At 35.4% G+C, this 24248-nt stretch overlaps 1 protein-coding gene across 7 annotated transcripts in view; it reads right to left on the bottom strand.

Moving 5' to 3' along the window:
• The window catches only part of LRRC49 (leucine rich repeat containing 49), a 126994-nt gene that overhangs the window by 7570 nt on the left and 95176 nt on the right, over positions 1–24248 (bottom strand). For all 7 annotated transcript variants that reach the window (XM_073801196.1, XM_073801197.1, XM_019949113.3 and 4 more), the window contains 3 exons: positions 10031–10268; positions 8401–8586; positions 5207–5316 (listed from right to left, as the gene is read on the bottom strand). In XM_073801196.1, coding sequence (XP_073657297.1) covers positions 5207–5316; positions 8401–8586; positions 10031–10268 — 534 coding nt within the window. The remainder of the gene's footprint in view (positions 1–5206; positions 5317–8400; positions 8587–10030; positions 10269–24248) is intronic.

Here is a 24248-nt window from a genome sequence, read left to right as displayed (position 1 = left end):
CTGGTTTCTACCACTTAGCGTGTCTCTCAGGGAAGTGATATAAATACTTTACTATGAACTGTGAACTGAAGATTGGGAGCAGAAAAGGAATATATCTTTTTAAAATGTCTTCCTTTTCCCAATTTAAGAGTATAACACAACTGTTTTAGAAATTATAAGGGGTACGCATTTTGAAAAGTATAAAAAAATAGAGTAAAATCACCCATAAGTCTATAGCATATAAATCTATGTAAATCATTAACATTGTTCACATTAGACATATTTCTTTGCAGGCTTTTTCTATAAATTTTTGTGAAAAGTTAAGATCATAATTGTAAAGCAATTATACTCCAATAAAGATGTAAAAAAATATCATACTAAACATCCAGTTTTGTATACTGTTTTTGCTTAATGGTATATAATAAGCATTTTCTATGTTATTAAAATTAATATTTTAATGAATGAATAAAATTCAATTGTGATGTAGATCAATTTACATAATCAGTCCCTTTTACTGGGTATTTCAGTAGCATAATTTTCTCACTCTTAAAAAGAAGAAGTAACATATAGGTATTTATCTGCATTTATTTTATTGATTTTTAATTACAAAAGCAATATACAAATTATCCATCACTTTTATTAGTCTTTTCAAATAATCAATTTTTCATTAATTATGTTTTTAATATCATTATTTCTTTTCTTTAACTTGCTTCAGGATTATTTTGCTATTGTTTTCCTAACTTCTTTAGGTAAATGTTTAGCTCATTCATTTTCAGTCTTTATTCTTTCCTAATGTACACATTTCAGGGCTAAAATATTTCCATTTAGCACCACGGTAACTTGATCTCATTTTGAAATGTGGTATTTTTTTATTACATTTCAGTTCAAGGTCTTTTCAAAATTACATTATAAAATTGTCTTTAACTTGTAGTTTATTTAGAAATGCATTAATTTCCAAATACATGGGGATTTCCTAGCTAACATTTGTAACTGAGTTAAAGTTTAATTGCATTTTGAATGGAGAGCATAGTCCATGTAAATCCTTTGGAATCTGTTGACATCTGCTTTCTGGATAGTAATGCTTGAAAAGAATTTGTGTCCTGCAGTTGTTCCGGGTAATGTTCTCTAAATGGCTAAGTCAAGTTTGTTAATCATGTTGTTCAAGTATTTTACATCCTTTTTCTATTAATTAATCAGAGGTATATTAAAACTTCCCACTGCAGCTGTGGGCTTGCAGTAATGTCAATTTTTGGTTTATAAGTTTTTAAGGCTAAGCTTATAGGTTGCAGACAAATTAAATTAGCAAATTGATATTTCTGGCGAACTGAACCTGTTATCACTTGAAATGATCCTCTTTATTTCTAGTATTGCTTTTACCCTTAGTTTATTTAGTCCTCAATGGTTACTTTGTTTTTATTTGGTTAGTATTGATGTTGTTTATCTTTTACCACTTTTTTACTTTCAAACCTTATGTAACCTTATGTTTCAGATGTGTCTCTTTTCAACAACATACAGTTGAACTTCCTTTTTTTTTAAATTGAGTCTGACAATCTTTGACTTTTAACCAGAACAATTAGTACATCTGCATTTTATCATTGAGGTAGATTCGGTCATAATTAATGGCTCCCTTGAATCCATGCCCTTTACAATATTATTTCACAGTTAGGTAAGTATACCTCCGAGCCTCTTAAATCTTGCTCTGTGACTGTGACCAACAGAATGTGGGAAATCATGGTGTACCAGTTCTTAGCCTAGGCTTCAAGGGGCCTTGCATGTTTCTGCGCTCTCTTCAAACCCTGCCTTTGCCGTGAAAACAAGCCCAGGAAGATTTCTGGTATATGAAAGACCATGTGGAGCAGAAACAAGTTGTCCTAAGTAAGGTCTTTATAGACCAGCTTACAACTTCTCAGACTCCCCAAAAGTGAGAGAGCTTAGGGAAGTTCTGCAGAGCTGCCTATCCAACCCTCAGGTGACTGCAGATGCATGAGGTCCGGAGCTGAGAGCAGAAGAAGCACCCAGCTAACCTATAGACTCAGTGGGAAAATGTTTCTTGTTTTTAAGTCACTGAGTCTTGGTACAAGTGTAATTGCTGATATACTAGTATTTAGGTTAAATCTAACATTTTATTTTCTTTCTTTTTGACCAAATATTCTATGTTTCTTTTCCTTTTTTTCTTCTCCCCACTTCTCACCCCTGCCCTGACCTTACTAGTTTGGAAGCTATATACTCTTTTATTCTTTGGTTACCAAAGAAATTACAACATGCACTCTTAACTTACTAACATTTAAACTTAATTACTATATCTTCATCCTAGATAATACAAGGACCTAGAAAACTATAATTCCATCTACCCCTCCCAATATATATACTACTATTGTAGTGTATTTTAATTCTACATTTTAAAATCTCACAATACTATTATTGTTGCTTTATATAGTCAATGTTCATTTAGTTTTATCCCACAAATTTAATATTTTCCTTGCTCTTTAGCTCTTCCTGCACCTCAGAATTTCTATCTGGGATCAGTTTCTTTCTGCCTTAATTATAGGCTTTATCATTTACTGCAGGAATACTGATGGGAAATCTCTTTTGTTTTTATTATTTTGTTTTAAAATGTCTTTATTTCACCTTCATTCATTTTTTTAAGGTTTTTATTTTAATTTATTTATTAAAAATTGTTTTTTTTGGCTGTGTTGGGTCTTTGTTGCCATGCGTGGGCTTTCTCTACTTGCCGTGAGCAGGGGTTGCAGTGCGCTTCTCTTGTTGCGAAGCACGGTCGCTAGGAGCGCAGGCTTCAGTAGTTGTGACACGAGGGCTCGGTAGTTGTGGTTCGTGGGCTCTAGAGAGCAGACTCAGTAGTTGTGGCGCATGGGCTTAGTTGCTCCGCGGCATGTGGGATCTTCCCAGACCAGGGCTTGAACCCGTGTCTCTTGCATTGGCAGACGGATTCTTAACCACTGTGACACCAGGGGAGTCCCTTTCACCTCCATTCTTAAAAGACTTTTTTGCCTGTATGGAATTCTAGCTTGGCAATTAATTTACTTCAGTATATTGAACACATTCATTACCCTGTCTTCTGGCTTCCACTGTTGCTGTTATGAAGTCAACTGTTGATGTGCACTCCTTTGAAGATAACCTCTCTTTTCCTGGTTGTTGAAAAATTTTTACTTTATAGTCAGTGTTCTGTGATGTGACTAGGTGTAGATTTCTTTTAATTTAACGAATTTGGAACAGATGAGTTTATTTAATATGTAGATTAGTGTATTTTATCAATTCTGAAAAAATTCTTTGCTGTTATCTCTATCCCATGCTCTCTATTGTGTCTTTTTCAAACTCCAAACATATGTTAAATCTTCTAAGTCACTCCATCTTCAAATTTCTTAACCATTTTTCCATATTTCTTTGTTCTGCATTTTGCAAAATCTTCTCTAGTTTATTTCCCAGTTTACTGATTCTCTTTTCAGGTGTGTCTAATTGGTTGTTAAACCTCTTAATTAAGCTTTAATAATTATGCTTATTATATTTTTCATTTATAGAAGTTCCTTTAGTTTCCCTTCAAATCTGATAGATCACTTTTTTAAAATTTCCTGCTTTCTCCAGGTATTTTCAACCTTGTTTTTTATACCATGAAATATTGATATATTAGGCACAGTCATTTTGTAATCTATAAGTGATAATGCCAAATCTAAAGTATTTGTGGGTCTGTTTCTGTGGTCTATTTTCTTCCTGCTAGTTCTTATACATGGTGCCTTATTTCCTTGTGTGCTTGGCTATTTAAAAAAAATTCTTTTCATTGTGTGTTGGTCATTGTCCTTAAATATTATCCATGGGGATTATCTGAGATAGGATGAGAGTAACTTCCTCCAGACAGAAGGTGCATTTGTTTTTACCAGGTATCTAGAGATAGTAATGTTTAAATTTTGAAATTATTTTAAACTATGCATGTATTATAAACTCAGGCTGCAAATTTACCTGAAGATTGGCTTTGGTTATAATTTCTTAGAGACAACTCTGCTCCTTTTCTCCTCACACCAATGCAATCAGAACTGAACTAAGTGGGGAAGTAAGCACACAGGATACCCATTTTGTTGGTATAGATTGTAGTAGGGTAGCATGGCTCTGGAGCCAAGTTTTGGGGAGGGGAATGGGGAAGTTCCTGATCCTCAAAGTAAAAAGTGGTATGATCCTGGAGGTCGAGGTCAGGACAAGCCCCCTGATCACCCAGCTCCCAGACTATAGCAAAGGTAGCCGTTTCCTTGGTGGACTGGTTCTGTGTATCATTCTGAGATCCTTTCCAGGCCCAGTCTAGAGACGGCTTCCCTATTCCTTCCAATGATTCTGTAGATAATTAATTTCTTATATATCAACTGTTTTCTCCTTACTCTAGCCAGAGTGAATTATCTATAACTGAATCATGACTAACACACCATCTTTGACTTTTCTCCTTCTATCTATGCCACATCCTGTCAGTCAGTGTTTTCTGTCAGGTACACGCCTTCGAAGCATTTTTCAAATTATCCTCTTCTCAACTCTGTCTTAGTTAAGACCCTTATAATCTCTCTCCTGGACTACAGACTAGCCTCTTGATTGGTCTCCATTCCTTCCATCTCTGTCCTCTTAAATGGCAGCCTTTCTAGAACATGAATCTAATCACAGATTGTTGTACTTAATTAATTACAAAGCACAGTATTCAGTTTTGTTTTTCATGGATTTCTGGGCTCTTCAAAATCAGATCACAATCAGTCTTTCTACCTTCATCTCCTATCACAATTCGCAATCATCCTATGCTCCAATTATATTGAACTATTTACAATTCCTTGTGCCTTTGCAGATCTCTTTCCCTCATACCCTGTACCTGAAAAAACTCCTATGTATTCCTGAAGAACTAGAAAAATGTTACCTCCTTTGTGAAGCCTTCACCAATGTTTTTCCAAAGTGTAGTGTCTCCTATGCTCCTACAGCCCTCTCTTATCTTATAGCATCTGAAATGTCTTTAACTTATTAGCTTATAAGCTAGTAAGTTAATTTATTAGCTTATAAGCCACACAAGGGCAAGAACTTTGCCTTATTCATCTTTATACCTCCAACACTTTGGAGAGGGCCAGACACAAAACAAATTTAGGATGTTTGTGGGATGAATAAATAGCACAATTAAGAGGTGTGTGGAATATATTTCTTTTTCTAGTGCAACAGTACTTCTATAAAAACTATAGAAATTAAACGTTACCTGGCATCACCCAGAATTGAAATCAGATGGTACTGGGGTAATTCAGAAGATGCTACATGTGCTAGGATTCCAAAGAGCCTTTCAGCCATTATCATATCATTTTGCGTCACCTGAAGAGATATGAAGGAGAAGGGTCAAAAATGACATTGCCTCTTAGCTTGATATAACTAACATAATTCCATAGAAATTTCCAGATTAAATATTTTCTTTTAGTCCAGAAAAATACATTCTCCTGGGCTGTAAGAGGAGAGTGAGTTCTCATTGATATTTCTCTTTCTTCCTTGCACTTGATTAAAATGAAGATGTATTGATACAAATGTGGCCCATGGTGATGGATGATGGCTGGGAAGTGAGGAGTTAGCTCTGATTTAGAAGCCATGGTTCCTAAGGATAATACTTGAGACACCTTAAATTCTTAATGAATTTTTTAAAAAAATCCTATAGCTTCTTTGAGTAGAATGATTTAGGGGGGGAAATCTCAAGTGTCAATGGAATAGATTGACTTTAATAATGTGTCAAAGGTAAGACAAGGTGTTGTTCATACCTTGTTCCTAAAAGGATAATTTTGTCCCTTTCTGAAGGAATGAACATTGGATTAGGAAAGGCACTCCTATTCGTTCTGAAATTTTGTCCGCCTTTCTCCCCACAAGGAATAATCTGTCACAGATATATCTCCCATGAGGGCTCCTTCCTATGTTAACCAAGAAACTACTAAAAGCAGGACTTGTATTAATATCTGGGCATATTTTTTAATATAAAGTTAGGTTGCTTGCATTTTAAATACTATTAGATTCTCAATATAATGCAGTGGTTCCCAATCAGGGGCCATTTTGGCCCCTAGGGAACATTTGGCAATGTCTGGAGATGATTTTGGTTTATTGCACCTGGTGGAGGGGTGTTACTAGCATCTAGTGGGTGGAAGCCAGGGATGCTGTTAAATGTCCTACAATGCACAGGACAGTTCCCACTATAAAGAATTATCTGATCCAAAATCTCAACAGAGCATTTGAGGTTGAGAAACCCTGGTACAGTTAAATTTTGCATTTTTAAAAACTTTATTCTTTACACTAGCTATAATACACTACACAGGAATTTCTGGAAACTAAATCCATAATTCACAAGCATCTTACACACATGAATCAGTGCAGAGTGACTCTTTCCCTTCCCTTCCCTAGACTTTCATAGTTAATGAGGCTGCTGCTCCCTGAAATCCGTCCTTCAGCTGACAACTAAGTTGTTTGGTCTAATATAGTCACCTAGTGGCCAGTGCCGGGCACTACTCGATCTTTTCCTCTTGATGCTCATAATTCAATTTAAGTCTCCTCAAGCAATATCATTCTCTCTTATACAAAGAGAAGTAGAAATATAGTATAACATTATTATATATTGTCAAGGATGAGATAAGCAGTTTTATTTTAGGTTTTTATTAAAGGGTCAAATATCCCTGGCATTGACATTTTCGGAACTTTAAATCAGAATAAATTACATTGGTTCTTTCTCATTCTTCTCTATTTTATACAATTATATTATACTATTACTTCCTATCTCAAGGTTTTATAATAATTATTACATCTCCAGTAGTGATCCATATTTGGGTAAATACAGTATTTAGGGTTAATTGAGATAACGATTTGGCCATTAATGAGGGAGAATTACTCACCCATAGCAAAAATAACTATTCTACTTCCAGTGTAGGCTAGCTTTGGAAACTTTTGGAATTAATTATTAGATCTGACCAGTGACTTGCAGCCTCCCTGGGGAAGTACCAAGAGGGTACATAAAGCTGAAACAAATCTCTTGAGAACTAGCTGGAGAAATTAATAGTCATCTGAAGGTCCCAGGTTTGTCCTACATCTTCAACAGATGGCTGATATTGTGGTCATGGGCCTACCATGGTTGATACAAATTTCACATGGCTTTTGTACAATGACCCAGAGACCTCCAGTCTCCTAATGGTATGCTGTGGTTTTGGAATTTTAGGCTAGAGTTACTTACAGTGTATCAGCTGCAGGGAAATACGGTTGCTATTACCACCATGCTAGCAAAGTTGATTATAGTTCATCTCACAATAAGGAGGTCTGAATTTTAAGAGATAATCACAATAATACTAACAGCATATTAGAGATTTTTTTCCTTTAGAGGATTATTTAAATTCAGTTCTGGAATTCCACAGTAGAGGAAGAAGCATAGTTTCTCTCTTTTCTTCCAAAGTAATATTTAAAGACAACGTGATCTTTGGATAGCTGGGGGATTAACCCTCAGACAAGCTTAGCAGAATCAATCTGAAAAATAACTCTTTACTAATAATTTTCCAGTTATTCAGGCTCCAGGCACAATGCAGATATTCCAAAAGCATCTGCTACAAACTATTAACAAAGCAGTCCAGACGTTTATGGACTTATGGTTGTTTTACTTCCTTTTTCACTCATCTTTATCTTCTTTTATCTTTCCTCCTTGCTTATTTCTCCTTCTCATCTCTTCTTTTTAAAATCACTCTTCTTTCCCTATGTACATCCTTTTTTTTCCATGTTATTCTTCCCTTCCCCTATCACAATCCTTATTAATTGACATTTAGTATCACTTCCCCATACCATTCTGCATGTCAGACAGTCTGTAAAGCACTCTGAAAAATACAAAGATCACATTACTTACAGAAGTGTTTTTTTTTTTTTATTTTAAACTATTATCCTACCAACACTTTACTTCTCTGAATACTTACAAACTATCAAAAAAGTATTTACTATTCACCATGATCTGGTTACTATTTTATTTTCAAAATTGTCTAGTACCTTAGAAGTTTTTAGATAAAATAGTTTTAGCTTTTCAACATTTTAAATGTCAAGATTTTTTTTTTAGAAAAACATTATTTCTCAAAAGTTCTATCATGGTTTTATACATAAATTCCTGGCCATTTTTATGACTACTTCCTCTAAAAAGGAATTTTTTTTTTTTTTGCAGTACACGGGCCTCTCACTGTTGTGGCCTCTCCCGTTGCGGGGCACAGGCTCTGGACACGCAGGCCCAGCGGCCATGGCTCACGGGCCCAGCCGCTCCGCGGCATGTGGGATCCTCCCGGACTGGGGCACAAACCTGTGTCCCCTGCATCGGCAGGCGGACTCTCAACCACTGCGCCACCAGGGAAGCCCCTAAAAATGAATATTTTAATTCTACAGTTGACTTCGTGTTTAGCTTACCTCTGTTCCATTTATTTTCTGCATATTAAAATGGCTCAGTCTAAACAGAACATAATATTTCCAGAGTGTAAAATTGACAACTGGATTTCCTTGAGGATCAACTGTCAGCTGGTCAACTCGACGGAGTTCTGCTAGTGCATTAAATTGCTGCAGCATTACAAGATTTGTTTCCTTGAATTTAAGGTGCTACAATAATAAAACAAAAAAAGAGGTGAATATTGAGTTTAACCATCTTAAAACATTAACATTAAAGCTTCACTGATCATTCCCCAAATAAATGTAAACTTTACGCTTAGCTAATATGTTTCCAATTACATTAAACCAACTGAATGTATTAAACTTACATAAACTTTAATCCACCTAATGCAAAATTATTGATGGAATACATTAATCCATCCAATATTGGATTCAAAGTGATTTCCCTTCTGCAAAGGACATCCCCCTATTTATTAACAACCTAAGAGTCTTAAAAATTATATAAATACACAATAATTCAGACTCTTCCAGGTATTACAATGATTTTATATGCTTTACACTGAGATGAAATCTACAAAGGAAAGATCAGAAGTAAAAATTTCAGAATTTTATAAATGCAGGGCTCACACAGAGCTTCTGAGAAGAACTAGTTAACCATTATTACTTTTATCTTGCTAATTACTATGTAGGCTACTTAAACTGGCTACCAGAAAATAAAATCACTAAAACCGAAATGCTAATATAAGTGTTCTGTCTGTGAATTTGGATGATCTTTTCTAAACATACGAGATTATCTCCACTTCTATCTTCTTTAGGGAGGATGATATAACAAAAGAAAAAAAAAACACTTAATAAAGGGTAGGTGAGGGAAATCACTTGGCTGACAGAGAAAAACACAATGATAATAAAAACTCAGGAAAGAATTCATGGAAATCACAGTTTCTGCAAATTCACACTAATAAATAGTACAATAATACTATAATTGGAAAGGGCTAATTTCTCAAAGTAATTTTTTTTTTTTTTTTTTTTTTTTTGCAGTACGCGGGCCTCTCACCGCTGTGGCCTCTCCCGTTGTGGAGCACAGGCTCCGGACGCACCGGCTCAGCGGCCATGGCTCATGGGCCCAACCGCTCCTCGGCACATGGGATCCTCCTGGACCGGGGCGCAAACCCGTGTCCCCTGCATCGGCAGGCGGACTCTCAACCACTGCGCCACCAGGGAAGCCCCCTCAAAGTAATTTTAATGAGCCATTAAAGTTATTTTAAGTGTTGTTAGGGGACTACTGTAAAAATTATACGTAAATATATATGTCCCATTAATACCAGGTACAATAAATGAATATATAGTATACAGTTGGGTGAGGTCCTGTTGAAAGTTTTACAAAGTAGAAATATATAATTTGAATAAAATTACATTAGCCCGTTATACTCCATAAAGAAGCATTTTCTAGAGAGATAATTTCCAATATTTACAGAAGACTGCAAGGCCATTTATGAATACTAATTTAAATCCCAGATTCAGAAAATCAACACAAGAACTTAGTCTCCCTGCCAGATAGAAACTGCAGAAATAAAAGGTAAAACAGGTCTTTGGCCTGAATATAAAAGTCATGACTGAGAAGAATTCAAACATACAACTAAAAGAAAATGTTTACCAAAGAATTAGGAAACTTAATCTTCAATTTGGGAAGCACTTGGACGATTTCATCAAATTCTATGAAAGTGAAGGACACTGTTGTCACCATTCCTGCTGTTTGCACGCTCCAATTCCGATCCAGACATTCCAGCGCTCCTGAGCCATACAAGGAAAGTGTGTCTCCATCCACTTCGACAAGGTGTGTGTCTGTGACAGATAGACCTTGTAAAGCACTGGTGAGTCCTGAGTCCAGAGACCTGGAAAACCCAATATATAATTTTAAATGAAAGTCTTATCATGCAAAGTAAATAACAGATTATAAAGACCTGTTGGAAAGGTATTTGAAATTTTATATTCACTTTTTTTCATTTCAGTAATTAAACCCAGAGCACCAAAGATTAATTTTCAATAGAATATCTACAAGTTTTGTATTCTTCTAGTCATGTACTTTAATTCAAAAAGAGGCACATGTGAACAACAAAAATACCACTTTTAAACCCAAATTATTTATATCAATGAAAGATAACTGATATTCTATATAGTTTTAAAACAATCCATTTAATATATCATAGATATCTTTGCATGTGAAAACAAATAGGTTTTCCTGATCTATGAAGTATTCCACTGTCTGGCTGAAAAAAAACTGTATTTTACAAAATAATATTTCTATAGTAAGAACCATGTAATATAAAACTACGTTTATAAAACACTTGGGAATTTATATAATAACTGCTAAGAATAATTTCTCTCTCAGAAGCTGGATTAAAGGGTAACTTTGACTTTCTATTTTTGAATATTTCAATGTTGTTTGAAATTTTGCAAGTGTATATATATTACAGTTATAAGCAGTAAAATCAATGAAGATTTCCTCCCCATTTTGAAATAAGAAATGATAAAAAAATCCACTACTGACTCTATGTGTGTGTGTGTGTGTGTATATATATATATATATATATATATATACACACACACACACACATACAGATACAAAATAACTTCACATATCTACTGAATATGATCATTGTTATTATTTTCAGTTAGAGCCACATGTTTTATAAAAGGTTTCCTAAATGATAGCTCTTTGAAGAAGAAAAGAAATAGCTTGATCCAATTCAAATTTTCTACTTTGTGAATAGAGACATAACTATTTGTTTTACCCAATCTCAAAACTCAGTCGATGCTTGGTTTTTGTTCTATGGGTTTTCGTTCTGGAATTCTGCTCTCAGACAGTATTTATTTGCCCTTACTAAATATATTAGTGCTTTGCTCTCCTTTGTGCTCCTATGGAATTTTGTACACTCTTCCAATACATTACTTCTCATACTCAAGCATAATTATGTGTTTACAATTTTGACTATATTTTTTCAGCTTTGGGGCTCTGGAATCTATGAGCTTTTCACAATGGGCCTTTCACAATGTAAATGACTGCATTATTAAAGATCTTCAACAAAAGTTTTATAATGCCGATGCTGGGAGTAAGACTGACAAACCATCACCCTGTTGGTTTATCATGCTTTACTAGACTTACTATGCTTATTTCATAGGCACCAGTTAACATGTAACACATTTGTTGACACAATAAGAAGCTGGGTAATGACATCAGTCAACTCTAAGTGAATATGCAACTGAGAAAATATAAAAGGACTGATTTCTGCCAGACTAGTGCTCAAGACAATGATTATTATATGACAATAATCAAACATTCAATGAGCAGTGGTGTGTGAATAATCTTAGATGATAATCCTATAAATGTAATGGCTGATAATACAGAACAAAAATAAGATGAGAATTAAGAGTTCCTTCGATTGTGCTCTGTGTGATAACTTTGTGTTGAGCTATGTAAAGCATATAATCATTTCTAGAATAGGATAAAGGATAGGAGTTACATTTCAATGCCACTGAAATAAAGAGGGCTTAATGAAAAGAATATATACCACTATTACAGCACTTAACCACACTGCACTGCAATTACCTGTTTCCTTTTCTGTCTCTCTTACTAAACATTGTGATCCTTGAGGGCTCACACTTTGTCACATTCACTATAGTAGATCCAGCACCTAGCACAGTTCCCTAGCACAGGTTGTGCTCAATAAATATTTCTTCAAAGAATTAATGAGACAATTATGAAGTTTCTTATGAGTATCTATTGACTCTTAAGAAGGGTGCTCCAATCATAAACTGTGGTTTGAGCAAAGGGACAAGTCAGTGACATAGTCACGGGCTAAGGGTTAGTAAGAAGGTTTCTGCAGATGAGGCAAAGACCAATAATGAAGAAGTAAAGTCAAGGCAAGAAAAAGGTTTGCTAGTTGATGTAGTGATGCCTGATGGTCATGACGTGCAACAAAAGAAGTTGAATCACAGCTATGCGCCAAAAACATGAATAAATCCTTTGAGAAGTTGTGTTGTTTTATATCATCTATTTGGAAGTGTCTTGTTTACCTTTTTCCCATATGATTAAAGGTTTAAGAATATAAACTACAATATGAAATGTCTATTAGAAAAGGATTATTTATTTTCTTTAAAGGTTTGTCAAGCAAACTGTCAGGAAAATAAGTGAAATAAACAAACCTAGCCTCAGCAAAACAGTTGTATAGTTATAAAACAAAGCAGAAGTAATTTCTAACTTTTATAGACCTCCCATGGACATTCAGTAACAACAAATGGCAAGTTTGCTGGGCTGTAGGTAGGAAACAAAGCACCTATTAAATAGGTCATACAAGACCAAACCCATTTCAGTTATTTTCTGAACGAGGCTTGAGGTTAGCCTCAAACTCTGGCCAATATGGAATAGAGGAATCTGTTCCTCAGGGAAGGTGTGCTCTGATTTCCATAAAAAATAACTTAGGAAGTTTGTTCCCCATGTTTATATGTTGGGGATTGTCTTTCCAGTTTTCCCTGTGTGCTTAATAGATATGTCCACATCTTTTTAGTCAAACATACATACATATTATTTCATTTGCTCCCTCATTCACTTATTCACCAAACATTTGCTAAAAGCCCACAGGGCACTGTCCTAAGAATTCTGTCACAGGCAACCAACTCATCTGAATTGATAAGAACAATCAGTATAGAAATCATGTGCAAGTTTTTAAATATATCAAAACTCTCTTCACTTTTACTGGGCTATGTTCCCAGAAATATAACTGCTCTAATCATACTCTGCAGTTAAATTAATAAACACATGGGTATAATTTCTAAACTGAAATGACCTCAACCTCATTAAACAAATAGGTTAATCTGGAGAGCCTATTATATGTCAGATATTGTGGTAGGCTTTGGGGATATAAAGATAAATTAATACTTATTTGTCCTTAAAGAGCTCCCAATCTGGATGGAGGGTGGAAAGCAAGATAAATGTATACATTAATCCTAATATAATATTTATGTTTATTGTCATATAATGAATATTTAAGCAATATGCTATGGAAATGCAGAGGAAGAACAATTAATTCTTCTAGTGGGGAGAAGTTAGGTTTCAAAAGGAGGTAGTATTTGGGGCTTCCCTGGTGGCGCAGTGGTTGAGAATCTGCCTGCTAATGCAGGGGACACGGGTTCGAGCCCTGGTCTGGGAAGATCCCACATGCTGCAGAGCAACTAGGCCCGTGAGTCACAACCACTGAGCCTACGCGTCTGGAGCCTGTGCTCCGCAACAAGAGAGGCCGCGACAATGAGAGGCCCGCACACCGCGATGAAGAGTGGCCCCCGCTTGCCACAACTAGAGAAAGCCCTCGCACAGAAATGAAGATCCAACACAGCCAAAAATAAATAAATAAAGCCAAGCATTTGAAGCCCTTAAAAAAAAAAAAAGGACGTAGTATTTGAACTGGTCCTTGAAAGATGAACAGTAGAATTTCATCAGAAGTAGAAGGAGGCAGCACACTTTAGGTAAGAAAACTAGAATAAATAAAGGCACAGAAGCCTAATTATATATAACATACTCAGTTTAGAACAATTTCAATATGTATGGAACACTGAAACATAGAAATTAAACACTTAAACATATGGGGGAGTAGAAGCTGAAAAGTCAGATTTTATCCCATAAGGTTGAGGAGCAGAAAAAGATTTTTAAATAAAAAATAACAGAACCATATTCAATGCAAGTTTTTAAGCATCTCCAATGTGCCATGCATGGAGCTAGGTTCTGGTGCTGGGGATAAAAAGATGAATAAGATATGTTCCCTGCCCTCAAGGACTTACTTGAGACAGATAATAAGTTGGTGAACTTTGTGGAGGATGCAGCAGGGAGAGACTGAATGGAGAGAGATTAGTAGGAAGACCAGTGCAATAGTGTCAACTAGACCACATAAGGGCATAACAAAAAAGAGGGTATCATGCAGTAGAAAAGGCATTGGCAAGAAAATCAGATAGAGCTTAGTTCAAACCCCAGATCTGTCAGTGATAAATAGATGACTTTTGGAGCAAGTTGTTTAATTTCTTTGCAGTTTCAGTTTCCTTGTATGTAAAATGCTGATCATAATACATATTTTTTCAGAGTTGTTATTAAGACTAGAAATCATATTCTAAACAATACTCCGTGTTTAGTTCAATACATTTTAGTGATAATTATTAATAAAAGGAGAGAACACAGATATACCAGATATTTAAGAGATCATAAAATAGGACTTAGTGATTGTCGGGAAGGAAGGTGAGGGAGGATTCAAGTGTTATTCAAATGTTTTAGACTAGGTGATGGAGTCACCTGGTCTAGGTTTTACCCCTGTCTAGTTTAAATTTATGCTCTAAGAAATGTGGTATTCCTCTATGGAGGATCTATGCTTTAAAATTTGTTTCTCCATGAAGCCCAATACATTTCCATGTATATTTCCCTACTCAAGTATTATTTATATAACAGTAGGCAGTTTGCCATCAAATAGGAATTCTCTTCAAGATCTTTACTGGTTAATTCCAAGTCCAAATGTTCATTTATCCAACTCAATCTTTATATAAGAATCAATCAGAAAACTATTCCATGCATTCTTGATTAGTAGAGGACACAAAGACAGGGTGATTAACTTAATGCAACACAGTCATGAGTCCCTGGAAGCCAGGCTAAATGGAGAATATACTCTTAAATGCCTATATGGATAAAAAAGACAATATTTCAGAGGACTACAGGTTTTTAAAAAAATCTTTATGCATTCTATAAGAGGCTAGAACAGAAAGACTTAAAATATTTCATAAGTTTCTTTTCCCAGTGAATAAGTGGTGCTGATTCCTATAATAACATATTTTATGAACTTCTATTACAACATTCATAGGTGTAGAAATTCATTTTATGCATTATATTTTATTACAGTAGTGCTGGCTAAAATATCACAGTGTTCATAGACAGGAAATGACCAAAAATAAACCAGCTTCACTGCATGCATCCAATGTAAGCAAAGAAAACATTACACCAAGTACTTTCCCATTTCTGGCAAGGGAAAGAAACCTGTAGTATGTCACTTTACTACAGATATGTCCCAAGTACAGTGAACAGTGAAATCATTAATGGGATATACCAAAGTTTTACAGAATTTCTTCTCTTTATGTGCCTGTAATCTTTTCATGGATACTTATTTCCAGGCATTTAGTTACACACCCACAAGCCAAAGGTCACAGACATTGTAACACAAGAATTAGCCACTTTTTTGGCATTATGAAATACTAAAGACTATAAATGGGATTGTTGAAAATGGAAAATCTTATGAAGTATTAAAAAACAAATTGGAACCCTAAGGAAGAGACTTTGCGGCCCTCTGACTAGCTTTCTACCTTCAGAGAGAGCCAGGCTTATATCATTCCCAAGAGACGAAATTTAATTATATTTTTAAAGACTTACAGAGAATGTAGCTTCTAATATTTAAAATGTTTCACTTTGTGCTTTCAGATAAAAAAGTAGACAGAATGAGCACATGTGTTTGAAACCTCTCCCTCTAAGGCCCTTAAAGTAATTGAAATGTTATACACACACAATAACAAGTAAAAAGGAAAGGGGGAGACAATCTTCAGCAAGAAGTTTCAACAAATTTCTGGAAGCTGGAAGGTGAAGAATTTTGAGTGAGGAAGAAGGACAAAGGAAGCCATAGCTTTGAATATGAACTGGAGACAAGAACAAAGATGACAGCCAAGCTGCCCAGTAGAACTTTGGAAAGGAAAGAACAGAGATATGATGGAAGATGGGAATGAGAAGTGAGGAAGAGGCATTAATTGAAGATCTGCAAAAGTACCCTACTACCTACTCCTCCCACTGCCAATAAAACAGTCAGAGGGGCATTGCAGTTCAGTGGGAAAAGGAAAGAATACTCAATAAATAACACTGGGGCAACTGGTTATTCCTAAGAGGAAAAACAAATTTGACATCAGCCTCAAATTTAAAAATCAATTCCAAGTGTAATAAAGACTAAAATATGATAGGCAAAATTTTAAACCTTTAGGAAGACAAAATGGGAGAATATTTTTATAATCTCAATGTAGTAAAAGATTTTTTCCCTTAAACACAGTCCAAATGGGTAAACCATAAAAAAAGAGATAATACATATTGGTATCTTCAAAATATAAATGACATTTAAAGTCAAAGAAATATATGATATTGTTTAGGGGGGAAGCAGAGAGTGAAAAGAGGGCCCAGGACCAAACTCAGAGGAATTCTACCATCTAGAGGTTGAGAGGATAGAAGTACTTGAGGATATGAAAAAGACAAATAATCCAAGTAAAAAGCAAAGGCTACTAGTAATATGATGTAAAATAATAAACTGTAAACAATGGTCCAAAAGGAAATAATGAGACTAAATTAGGTCAGGGACATAGAAAGCTTCAACAAGAGTGGATTCCATTCAAAAGACAAAAAAAGAAATTCAAAGAAACTGGAATGTGGTAAAGGCAGCACAAATTTCTTTGTTAAACAAAAACAACACAACAAAACAGGCCATCAGAAACCCCAGATAAAAAGAAATTATGTAAGAAAGGCATGGCTCAAATACGAAGCAATCTGTCCCTGCATTGGCAGGCGGATTCTTAAACACTGTACCACCAGGGAAGCCCTCAAAATTATTTAAAGGCAAAAACATATTTAGCTGCTGCCACATGGGCAAACATAGACAGATCAAAAAGACTGAGAAACAAAAGGCTGGGGAAGAAGATACTTAGGGAAAGAGGGACTTTGAGAAGCTCCTGTGTATTCCAGGGAATCTAGAGGGCAACACTTATGTCCACACTTACGCTCAGAAAAGACCTGAGAGGACCCTAAACAATCACCTCAAACTGTGGAAAGACAAAGACAAAGAGAGATTCCTGAAAGCAACAAGAGAGAAATGACTAGTCTTGTAAAAGGAATTCTCAATAAGAGTAACAGCCAATTTCTAATCAAAAACCAAGCAAGGCAGAAGGCAGTGGGATGACACACCTAAAGTGTTGAAAGAAAAAAAAAACCTGTTAACCAAGAATTCTATATCCAGCAAAACTGTACTTCAAAACTCAGGGAGAAATTAAGACATTTCTAGATAAACAAAAACTGTGAGAGTTCATTGCTAGTACACCTGCCCTTTAAGAAATGCTAAAAGTCCTTTAGATTGAAATGAAAGGACCCTAGACAATAACTCAAAGTCACATGAAGAAATAAAGAATACTGGAAAAGGTAATTACACAGATAAATATAGAAGCTGGTGTTACTGTATTTTTGGTTGGTAACTCCTCTTTTTTTCTATAAGATTTAATAGACAAATGCATAAAATAATAACTATAAATCTATGTTAATGTCCACACAATGTATAAGGATGAAATTTGTGATAACAGCAACATAGAGGGGAGTGGAGCTATATAAGAGCAAAGTGTTTGTATATTATTGCAACTAAGTTTGTATTAATGCAAACTAAAATGTTATACATGAAGATGTTAATTGTAATCCTCAGGGTAACAACTAAAAAAAAAAACTACAAAATACAGAGTAAAAGGAATGAGAAGGGAATTAAAATGTTACACTAAAAAATCAAACACAAAAGAAGAAAGTAATGGAGGAATTGATGAACAAAGAAGATATACAAGTAGAAAAAAATAGCAAAATGACTGAAGTAAGACCTTTCTCATTAGGACCTGATAGATTAAATTCTCCAACTAAAAGACAGATATTAGCAGAATGGATTTTAAGAAAATGATTCAACTATATGCTTTCTACAAAATTAAAAGACACAAATAGATTGAAATTGAAAGGAAGGAAAAAGATATTCAAAGCACATGGTAACCAAAAGAGATGTTATATAACAAATTGTCACAGGAGACATGCAAGAGACATAGAAGGACATTTTATATTGATAAAAGGGTCAATTCATCAAGAACACATAAAAATTATAAACATATATGCACTTAACACCCAAAATATATGAAGGAAAAACTGACAGAACTGAAGGGAGAAATAGTTCTACAATAATAGTTGGAGACTTTAATACCCTACTTTCAATAATGGATGGAATATCTAGACAGATCAAAAAGAAATAGAGGACTTGAAGAAGACTATAAAACAACTAGATATAACAGATGTATATAGAAGATTCTACCCAACATTAGAATACGCATTCTTCTTAAGTGCACATGAAACATTCTTCAGGACAGAAGCCACAAAATGAGTCTCAATAAATTCTGAAAGTTTGAACTCACACTATGAAATGAAACTAGAAATCAATAACAGAAGGAAATCTGGAAAATTCACAAGTATGTGGAAATTAAACAATACACTCAACCAATAGGTCAAGGAAGATATATAGCAAGGGAAATTAGAAAAGTATAGTTGATAGAAACTGTAATATAAAAAGGTGGGAAGAAAGGTAAAAAGGATAGATTCATCTTGCCCACTGCAGATTTCAGAGCTACTATCTATAGCAGAGGGAATAAGAAATAGAGGTTTCATTACACGCTACAAAAGTTATCAATAAAATAATTATAGATATATAGTGTTGGGGGGAGAGAGGTGAATGAGCTGAATCCTCACCTACTATAGCAAAAAGTATATCTAAATCTTATAAATCAAGAAATAGAATGATATACATTCAGAGATTTGATAGAAATGGAGTCAGCAAGATATACTTTAAAAAAAGAGTAGCCCAACCCTAAAAAACAATGAAATAATACCATTTGCAGCAACATGGATGGACCTAGAGATTGTCTTACTGAGTGAAGTCAGACAGAGAAGGACAAATATCATATGATATCGCTTATATGTGGAATCTAAAAAAATGGTACAAATGAACTTATTTGCAAAGCAGAAATATAGTCACAGTCAAAACAAACTTATCATTGCCAGGGCGGAAAGGGGAGGGAGGGATAAACTGGGAGATTGGGATTGACATATACACACTACTAAATATAAAATAGGTAACTAATCAGGACCTACTGTATAGCACAGGGAACTCAATACTCTATAATGGCCTATATGGGAAAAGAATCTAAAAACGAGTGGATATATGTATATGTATAACTGATTTAATTTGCTGTACACCTGAAACTAACACAACATTGTAAATCAACTATACTCCAATAAAATTTTTTTAAATAAATAATTAAAAATAAAAAATTTTTAAAAAGAGTAGCCACATAGGTAAAAGGAAAATCAGGTGAATGTGCTATCAAGAAAGCCAATGCAAAGAGCCTATCAACAATGAGTATTAACTATGTCAACAAGTGTGGAGTGTTCAAGCAAAATAAGAACTTAAAGTTCAAAAAGTCAATCTGGATCCTCTGGTTAAGAGCCCCTCATGTAGGTACAATAAGCTCTTTTAGAAATATTTTTAGAAATATTTCTACCTTTCTGATATAACAGATTTTACAGGCATCAGATAACCACAAACTAAATTGGAAAAAAATTATCTACAACCACTAGAAGTTATAAGTAACTGATTTTGCATTATAGTCTCTACCAATAATTCATTGTCTATCTCTAAAGGTTTATTTATCTGACTTCATATATAAATATCATCTGTGTCTCCTTGATTTAACAGTTTTTAGATCATCAAAAAGGGCCAGACCATGAAAACGTAACTGTGTCTCTATGGCACTCTGAACTTACATCAGTAGAAATTTTTTGCCAGAAACTGTGGACCTCTTTCCTAATGATACATTACGGCTCTCCACATCCTCTGCATTGAACCCACACATCACTTTTCCCATCTCTTCCAAACTCTTCCTTGTGCTCTTGGCTTAAAAAGCCTCTTTGTGGAACTCCTAATAAAAATTCTGAAACTCTTGGCAGTAACTATAAGTCACAATAATTTTCACTAGCAGATACTTCTTCTTTCTCTTGGAAATAACTGTTTGTTTTCGGGACCATAAAAATGAACTCTAAAATTTTAAATTATTTTAGAGGGCCACAAAATTTTTGAACAGAAGTTGCTTAAAAAGTTTAGAGTGTCAAGAAAGTCACATTAATAGCCTAGAGTCCACCTATCAGTCCACCTAATAGTCAGAATCCAACTATCAGAAATAGTTTTGCCAGGTAAAAGAACGAATTAATAAACAAAGACACTCCTACAATCACTGCAGCTGCCAACGCTAGTAAAACGTGAAGAGTGAACATCTCTGTGACAAGGGCATAGGATGCATGGCTGAGATGGGGAGGAGATAAGGCTGGTCACTGTTGAATACTCTGGCCACTAGTTCCACACCCGTTCTATCATCTGTAACTTCAGTGTCTACAATAATAACGGCAGCTGATCTTCTCTCCTCTCCTCCTCTCATTGATTTCTACTCTTCTCCAACAACCCATTCTCACGGCCACAATGGGTGCCAAATTACTCTTATGTTGTTATTACTTAGATATATTCCACCTCTACAATCTTCAACTTCAAAAACTTAATCTGACCATAAATTCCCACTATTCCAGCCGACTATTAATTCTCTTGCTTTATGTACTTATCTTTAAATTCATTTAGACTGCTAGTCACAGAAATAATAAATTTTCTCCCAATCTCTTGACAATGTTCTACTTTTTAATTCTTTAAAAATAGCCTAGGGGCTTCCCTGGTGGAGCAGTGGTTGAGAGTCTGCCTGCCGATGCAGGGGACACAGGTTCGTGCCCCAGTGCAGAAAGATCGCACATGCCACGGAGTGGCTGGGCCCGTGAGCCATGGCCGATAAGCCTGCGAGTCCGCAGCCTGTGCTCCGCAACAGGAGAGGCCACAATAGTGAGAGGCCTGCGTACCAAAAAAAAAAAAAAAAAAAAAAAAATAGCCTAGACCCTCTTGGTGCTCCAGCCAGGCATCAGGGCTGTGCCTCTGAGGTGGGAGAGCCAAGTTTAGGACACCAGTCCACAAGAGACCTCCCAGCTCCACGTAATGTCATATGGCGAAAATCTACCAGAGATCTCCATCTGAATGTCAAGACCCAGATCCCTCAACGACCAGCAAGCTACAGTGCTGGACACCCTATGCCAAACAACTAGCAAGACAGGAACACAACCCCATCCATCAGCAGAGAGGCTGCCTAAAATCATAATAAGGCCACGGACACCCAAAAACACACGACAAGACGTGGACCAGCCCATCAGAAAGACAAGATCCCGCCTCATCCACCAGAACACAGGCACTAGTCCCCTCCACCAGGAAGCCTACACAACCAACTGAGCCAACCTTAGCCACTGGCGACAGACACCAAAAACAACGGGAACTACGAACCTGCAGCCTGAAAAAGGAGACCCCAAACACAGTAAGTTAAGCAAAATAATAAGACAGAGAAAAACACAGCAGATGAAGGAGGAAGGCAAAAACCACCAGACCAAACAAATGAAGAGTAAATAGGCAGTCTACCTGAAAAAGAATTCAGGAATAATGATAGTAAAGATGATCCAAAATCTCAGAAATAGAATGGAGAAAATACAAGAAACGTTTAACAAGGACCTATAAGAACTAAAGAGCAAACAAACAGTGATGAACAACACAATAAATGAAATTAAAAATTCTCTACAAGGGATCAATAGCAGAATAACTGAGGCAGAAGAACGGTAAAGTGACCTGGAAGATAAAATAGTGGAAATAACTACTGCAGAGCAAAATAAAGAAAAAAGAATGAAAAGAACTGAGGACAGTCTCAGAGACCTCTGGGACAACATTAAACACACCAACATTTGAATTATAGGGGTCCCAGAAGAAGAAGAGAAAAAGAAAGGGACTGAGAAAATATTTGAAGAGATTATAGTTGAAAACTTCCCTAATATGGGAAAAGAAATAGTTAATCAAGTCCAGGAAGCCCAGAGAGTCCCATACAGGATAAATCCAAGGAGAAACACACCAAGATACATATTAATCAAACTATCAAAAAATAAATACAAAGAAAAAACATTAAAAGCAGTAAGGGAAAAACAACAAATAACACACAAGGGAATCCCCATAAGGTTAACAGCTGATCTTTCAGCAGAAACTCTGCAAGCCAGAAGGGAGTGGCAGGACATATTTAAAGTGATGAAGGAGAAAAACCTACAACCAAGTTTACTCGACCCAGCAAGGATCTCATTCAGATTTGACAGAGAAATTAAAAAACCTTTACAGACAAAAGCTTTACAGCAAAAGCTAAGAGAATTCAGCATTACCAAACCAGCTTTACAACAAGTGCTAAAGAAACTTCTCTAGGCAGGAAACACAAGACAAGGAAAAGACCTACAAGAACAAACCCAAAACAATTAAGAAAATGGTAACAGGTACATACATATCGATAATTACCTTAAATGTAAATGGATTAAATGCTCCAACCAAAAGACACAGATTGGCTGAATGTACACAAAAACAAGACCCATATATATGCTGTTTACAAGAGATGCACTTCAGACCTATGGACACATACAGACTGAAACTGAGGGGATGGAAAAAGATATTCCATGCTAATGGAAATCAAAAGAAAGCTGGAGTAGCAATTCTCATATCAGACAAAATAGACTTTAAAATAAAGACTATTACAAGAGACAAAGAAGGACACTACATAATGATCAAGGGATCAATCCAGAAGTAGCTATAACAATTGTAAATATTTATGTACGCAACACAGGAGCACCTCAATACATAAGGCAAATACTAACAGCCATAAAAGGGGAAATCGACAGGAACACAATCATAGTAGGGGACTTTAACACCCCACTTTCACCAATGGACAGATCAACCAAAATGAAAATAAATAAGGAAACACAAGCTTTAAATGATACATTAAATAATATGGACTTAATTGATATTTATAGGACACTCCATCCAAAAACAACAGAATACACATTCTTCTCAAGTGCTCATGGAACATTCTCCAGGATAGATCATATCTTGGGTCACAAATCAAGCCTTGGTAAATTTAAGAAAATTGAAACTGTATCAAGTATCTTTTCTGACCACAATGCTATGAGACTAAATATCAATTACAGGAAAAACATGTGTAAAAAATACAAACACATGGAGGCTAAACAACACTACTCAATAACCAAGAGATCACTGAAGAAATCAAAGAGGAAATCAAAAAAATACCTAGAAACAAATGACAATGAAAATATGACGACCCAAAACCTACGGGATGCAGCAAAAGCAGTTCTAAGAGGGAAGTTTATAGCAATACAATCCTACCTTAAGAAACAGGAAACATCTCAAATAAACAACCTAACCTTACACCTAAAGCAATTAGAGAAAGAAGAAGAGAAAATCCAAAAGTTAGCAGAAGGAAAGAAATCATAAAGATCAGATCAGAAATAAATGAAAAAGAAATGAAGCAAACGATAGCAAAGATCAATAAAACTAAAAGATGGTTCCTTGAGAAGATAAACAAAATTGATAAAACATTAGCCAGACTCATCAAGAAAAAAAGGGAGAAGATTCAAATAAATAGAATTAGAAATGAAAAAGGAGAAGTAACAACAGACACTGCAGAAATACAAAGGTTCATGAGTGATTACTACAAGCAACTCTATGCCAATAAAATGGACAACCTGGAAGAAATGGACACATTCTTAGAAAAGCACAACTTTCTGAGACTGAACGAGGAATAAACAGAAAATATGAACAGACCAATCACAAGCACTGAAATTGACACTATGATTAAAAATCTTCCAACAAATAAAAGCCCAGGACCGGATGGCTTAACAGGCGAATTCTATCAAACATTTAGAGAAGAACTAACACCTATGCTTCTCAAACTCTTCCAAAATATAGCAGAGGGACGAACACTCTCAAACTCATTCTACGAGGCCACCATCACCTTGATACCAAAACCAGACAAAGACGTCACAAAGAAAGAAAACTACAGGC

This window comes from Tursiops truncatus, chromosome 2 (genome assembly GCF_011762595.2).
Source record: "Tursiops truncatus isolate mTurTru1 chromosome 2, mTurTru1.mat.Y, whole genome shotgun sequence".
Taxonomy (NCBI): domain Eukaryota; kingdom Metazoa; phylum Chordata; class Mammalia; order Artiodactyla; family Delphinidae; genus Tursiops; species Tursiops truncatus.
Note: the sequence above shows the minus strand (reverse complement) of the source record. Positions and strands in the feature narration are given on the sequence as shown.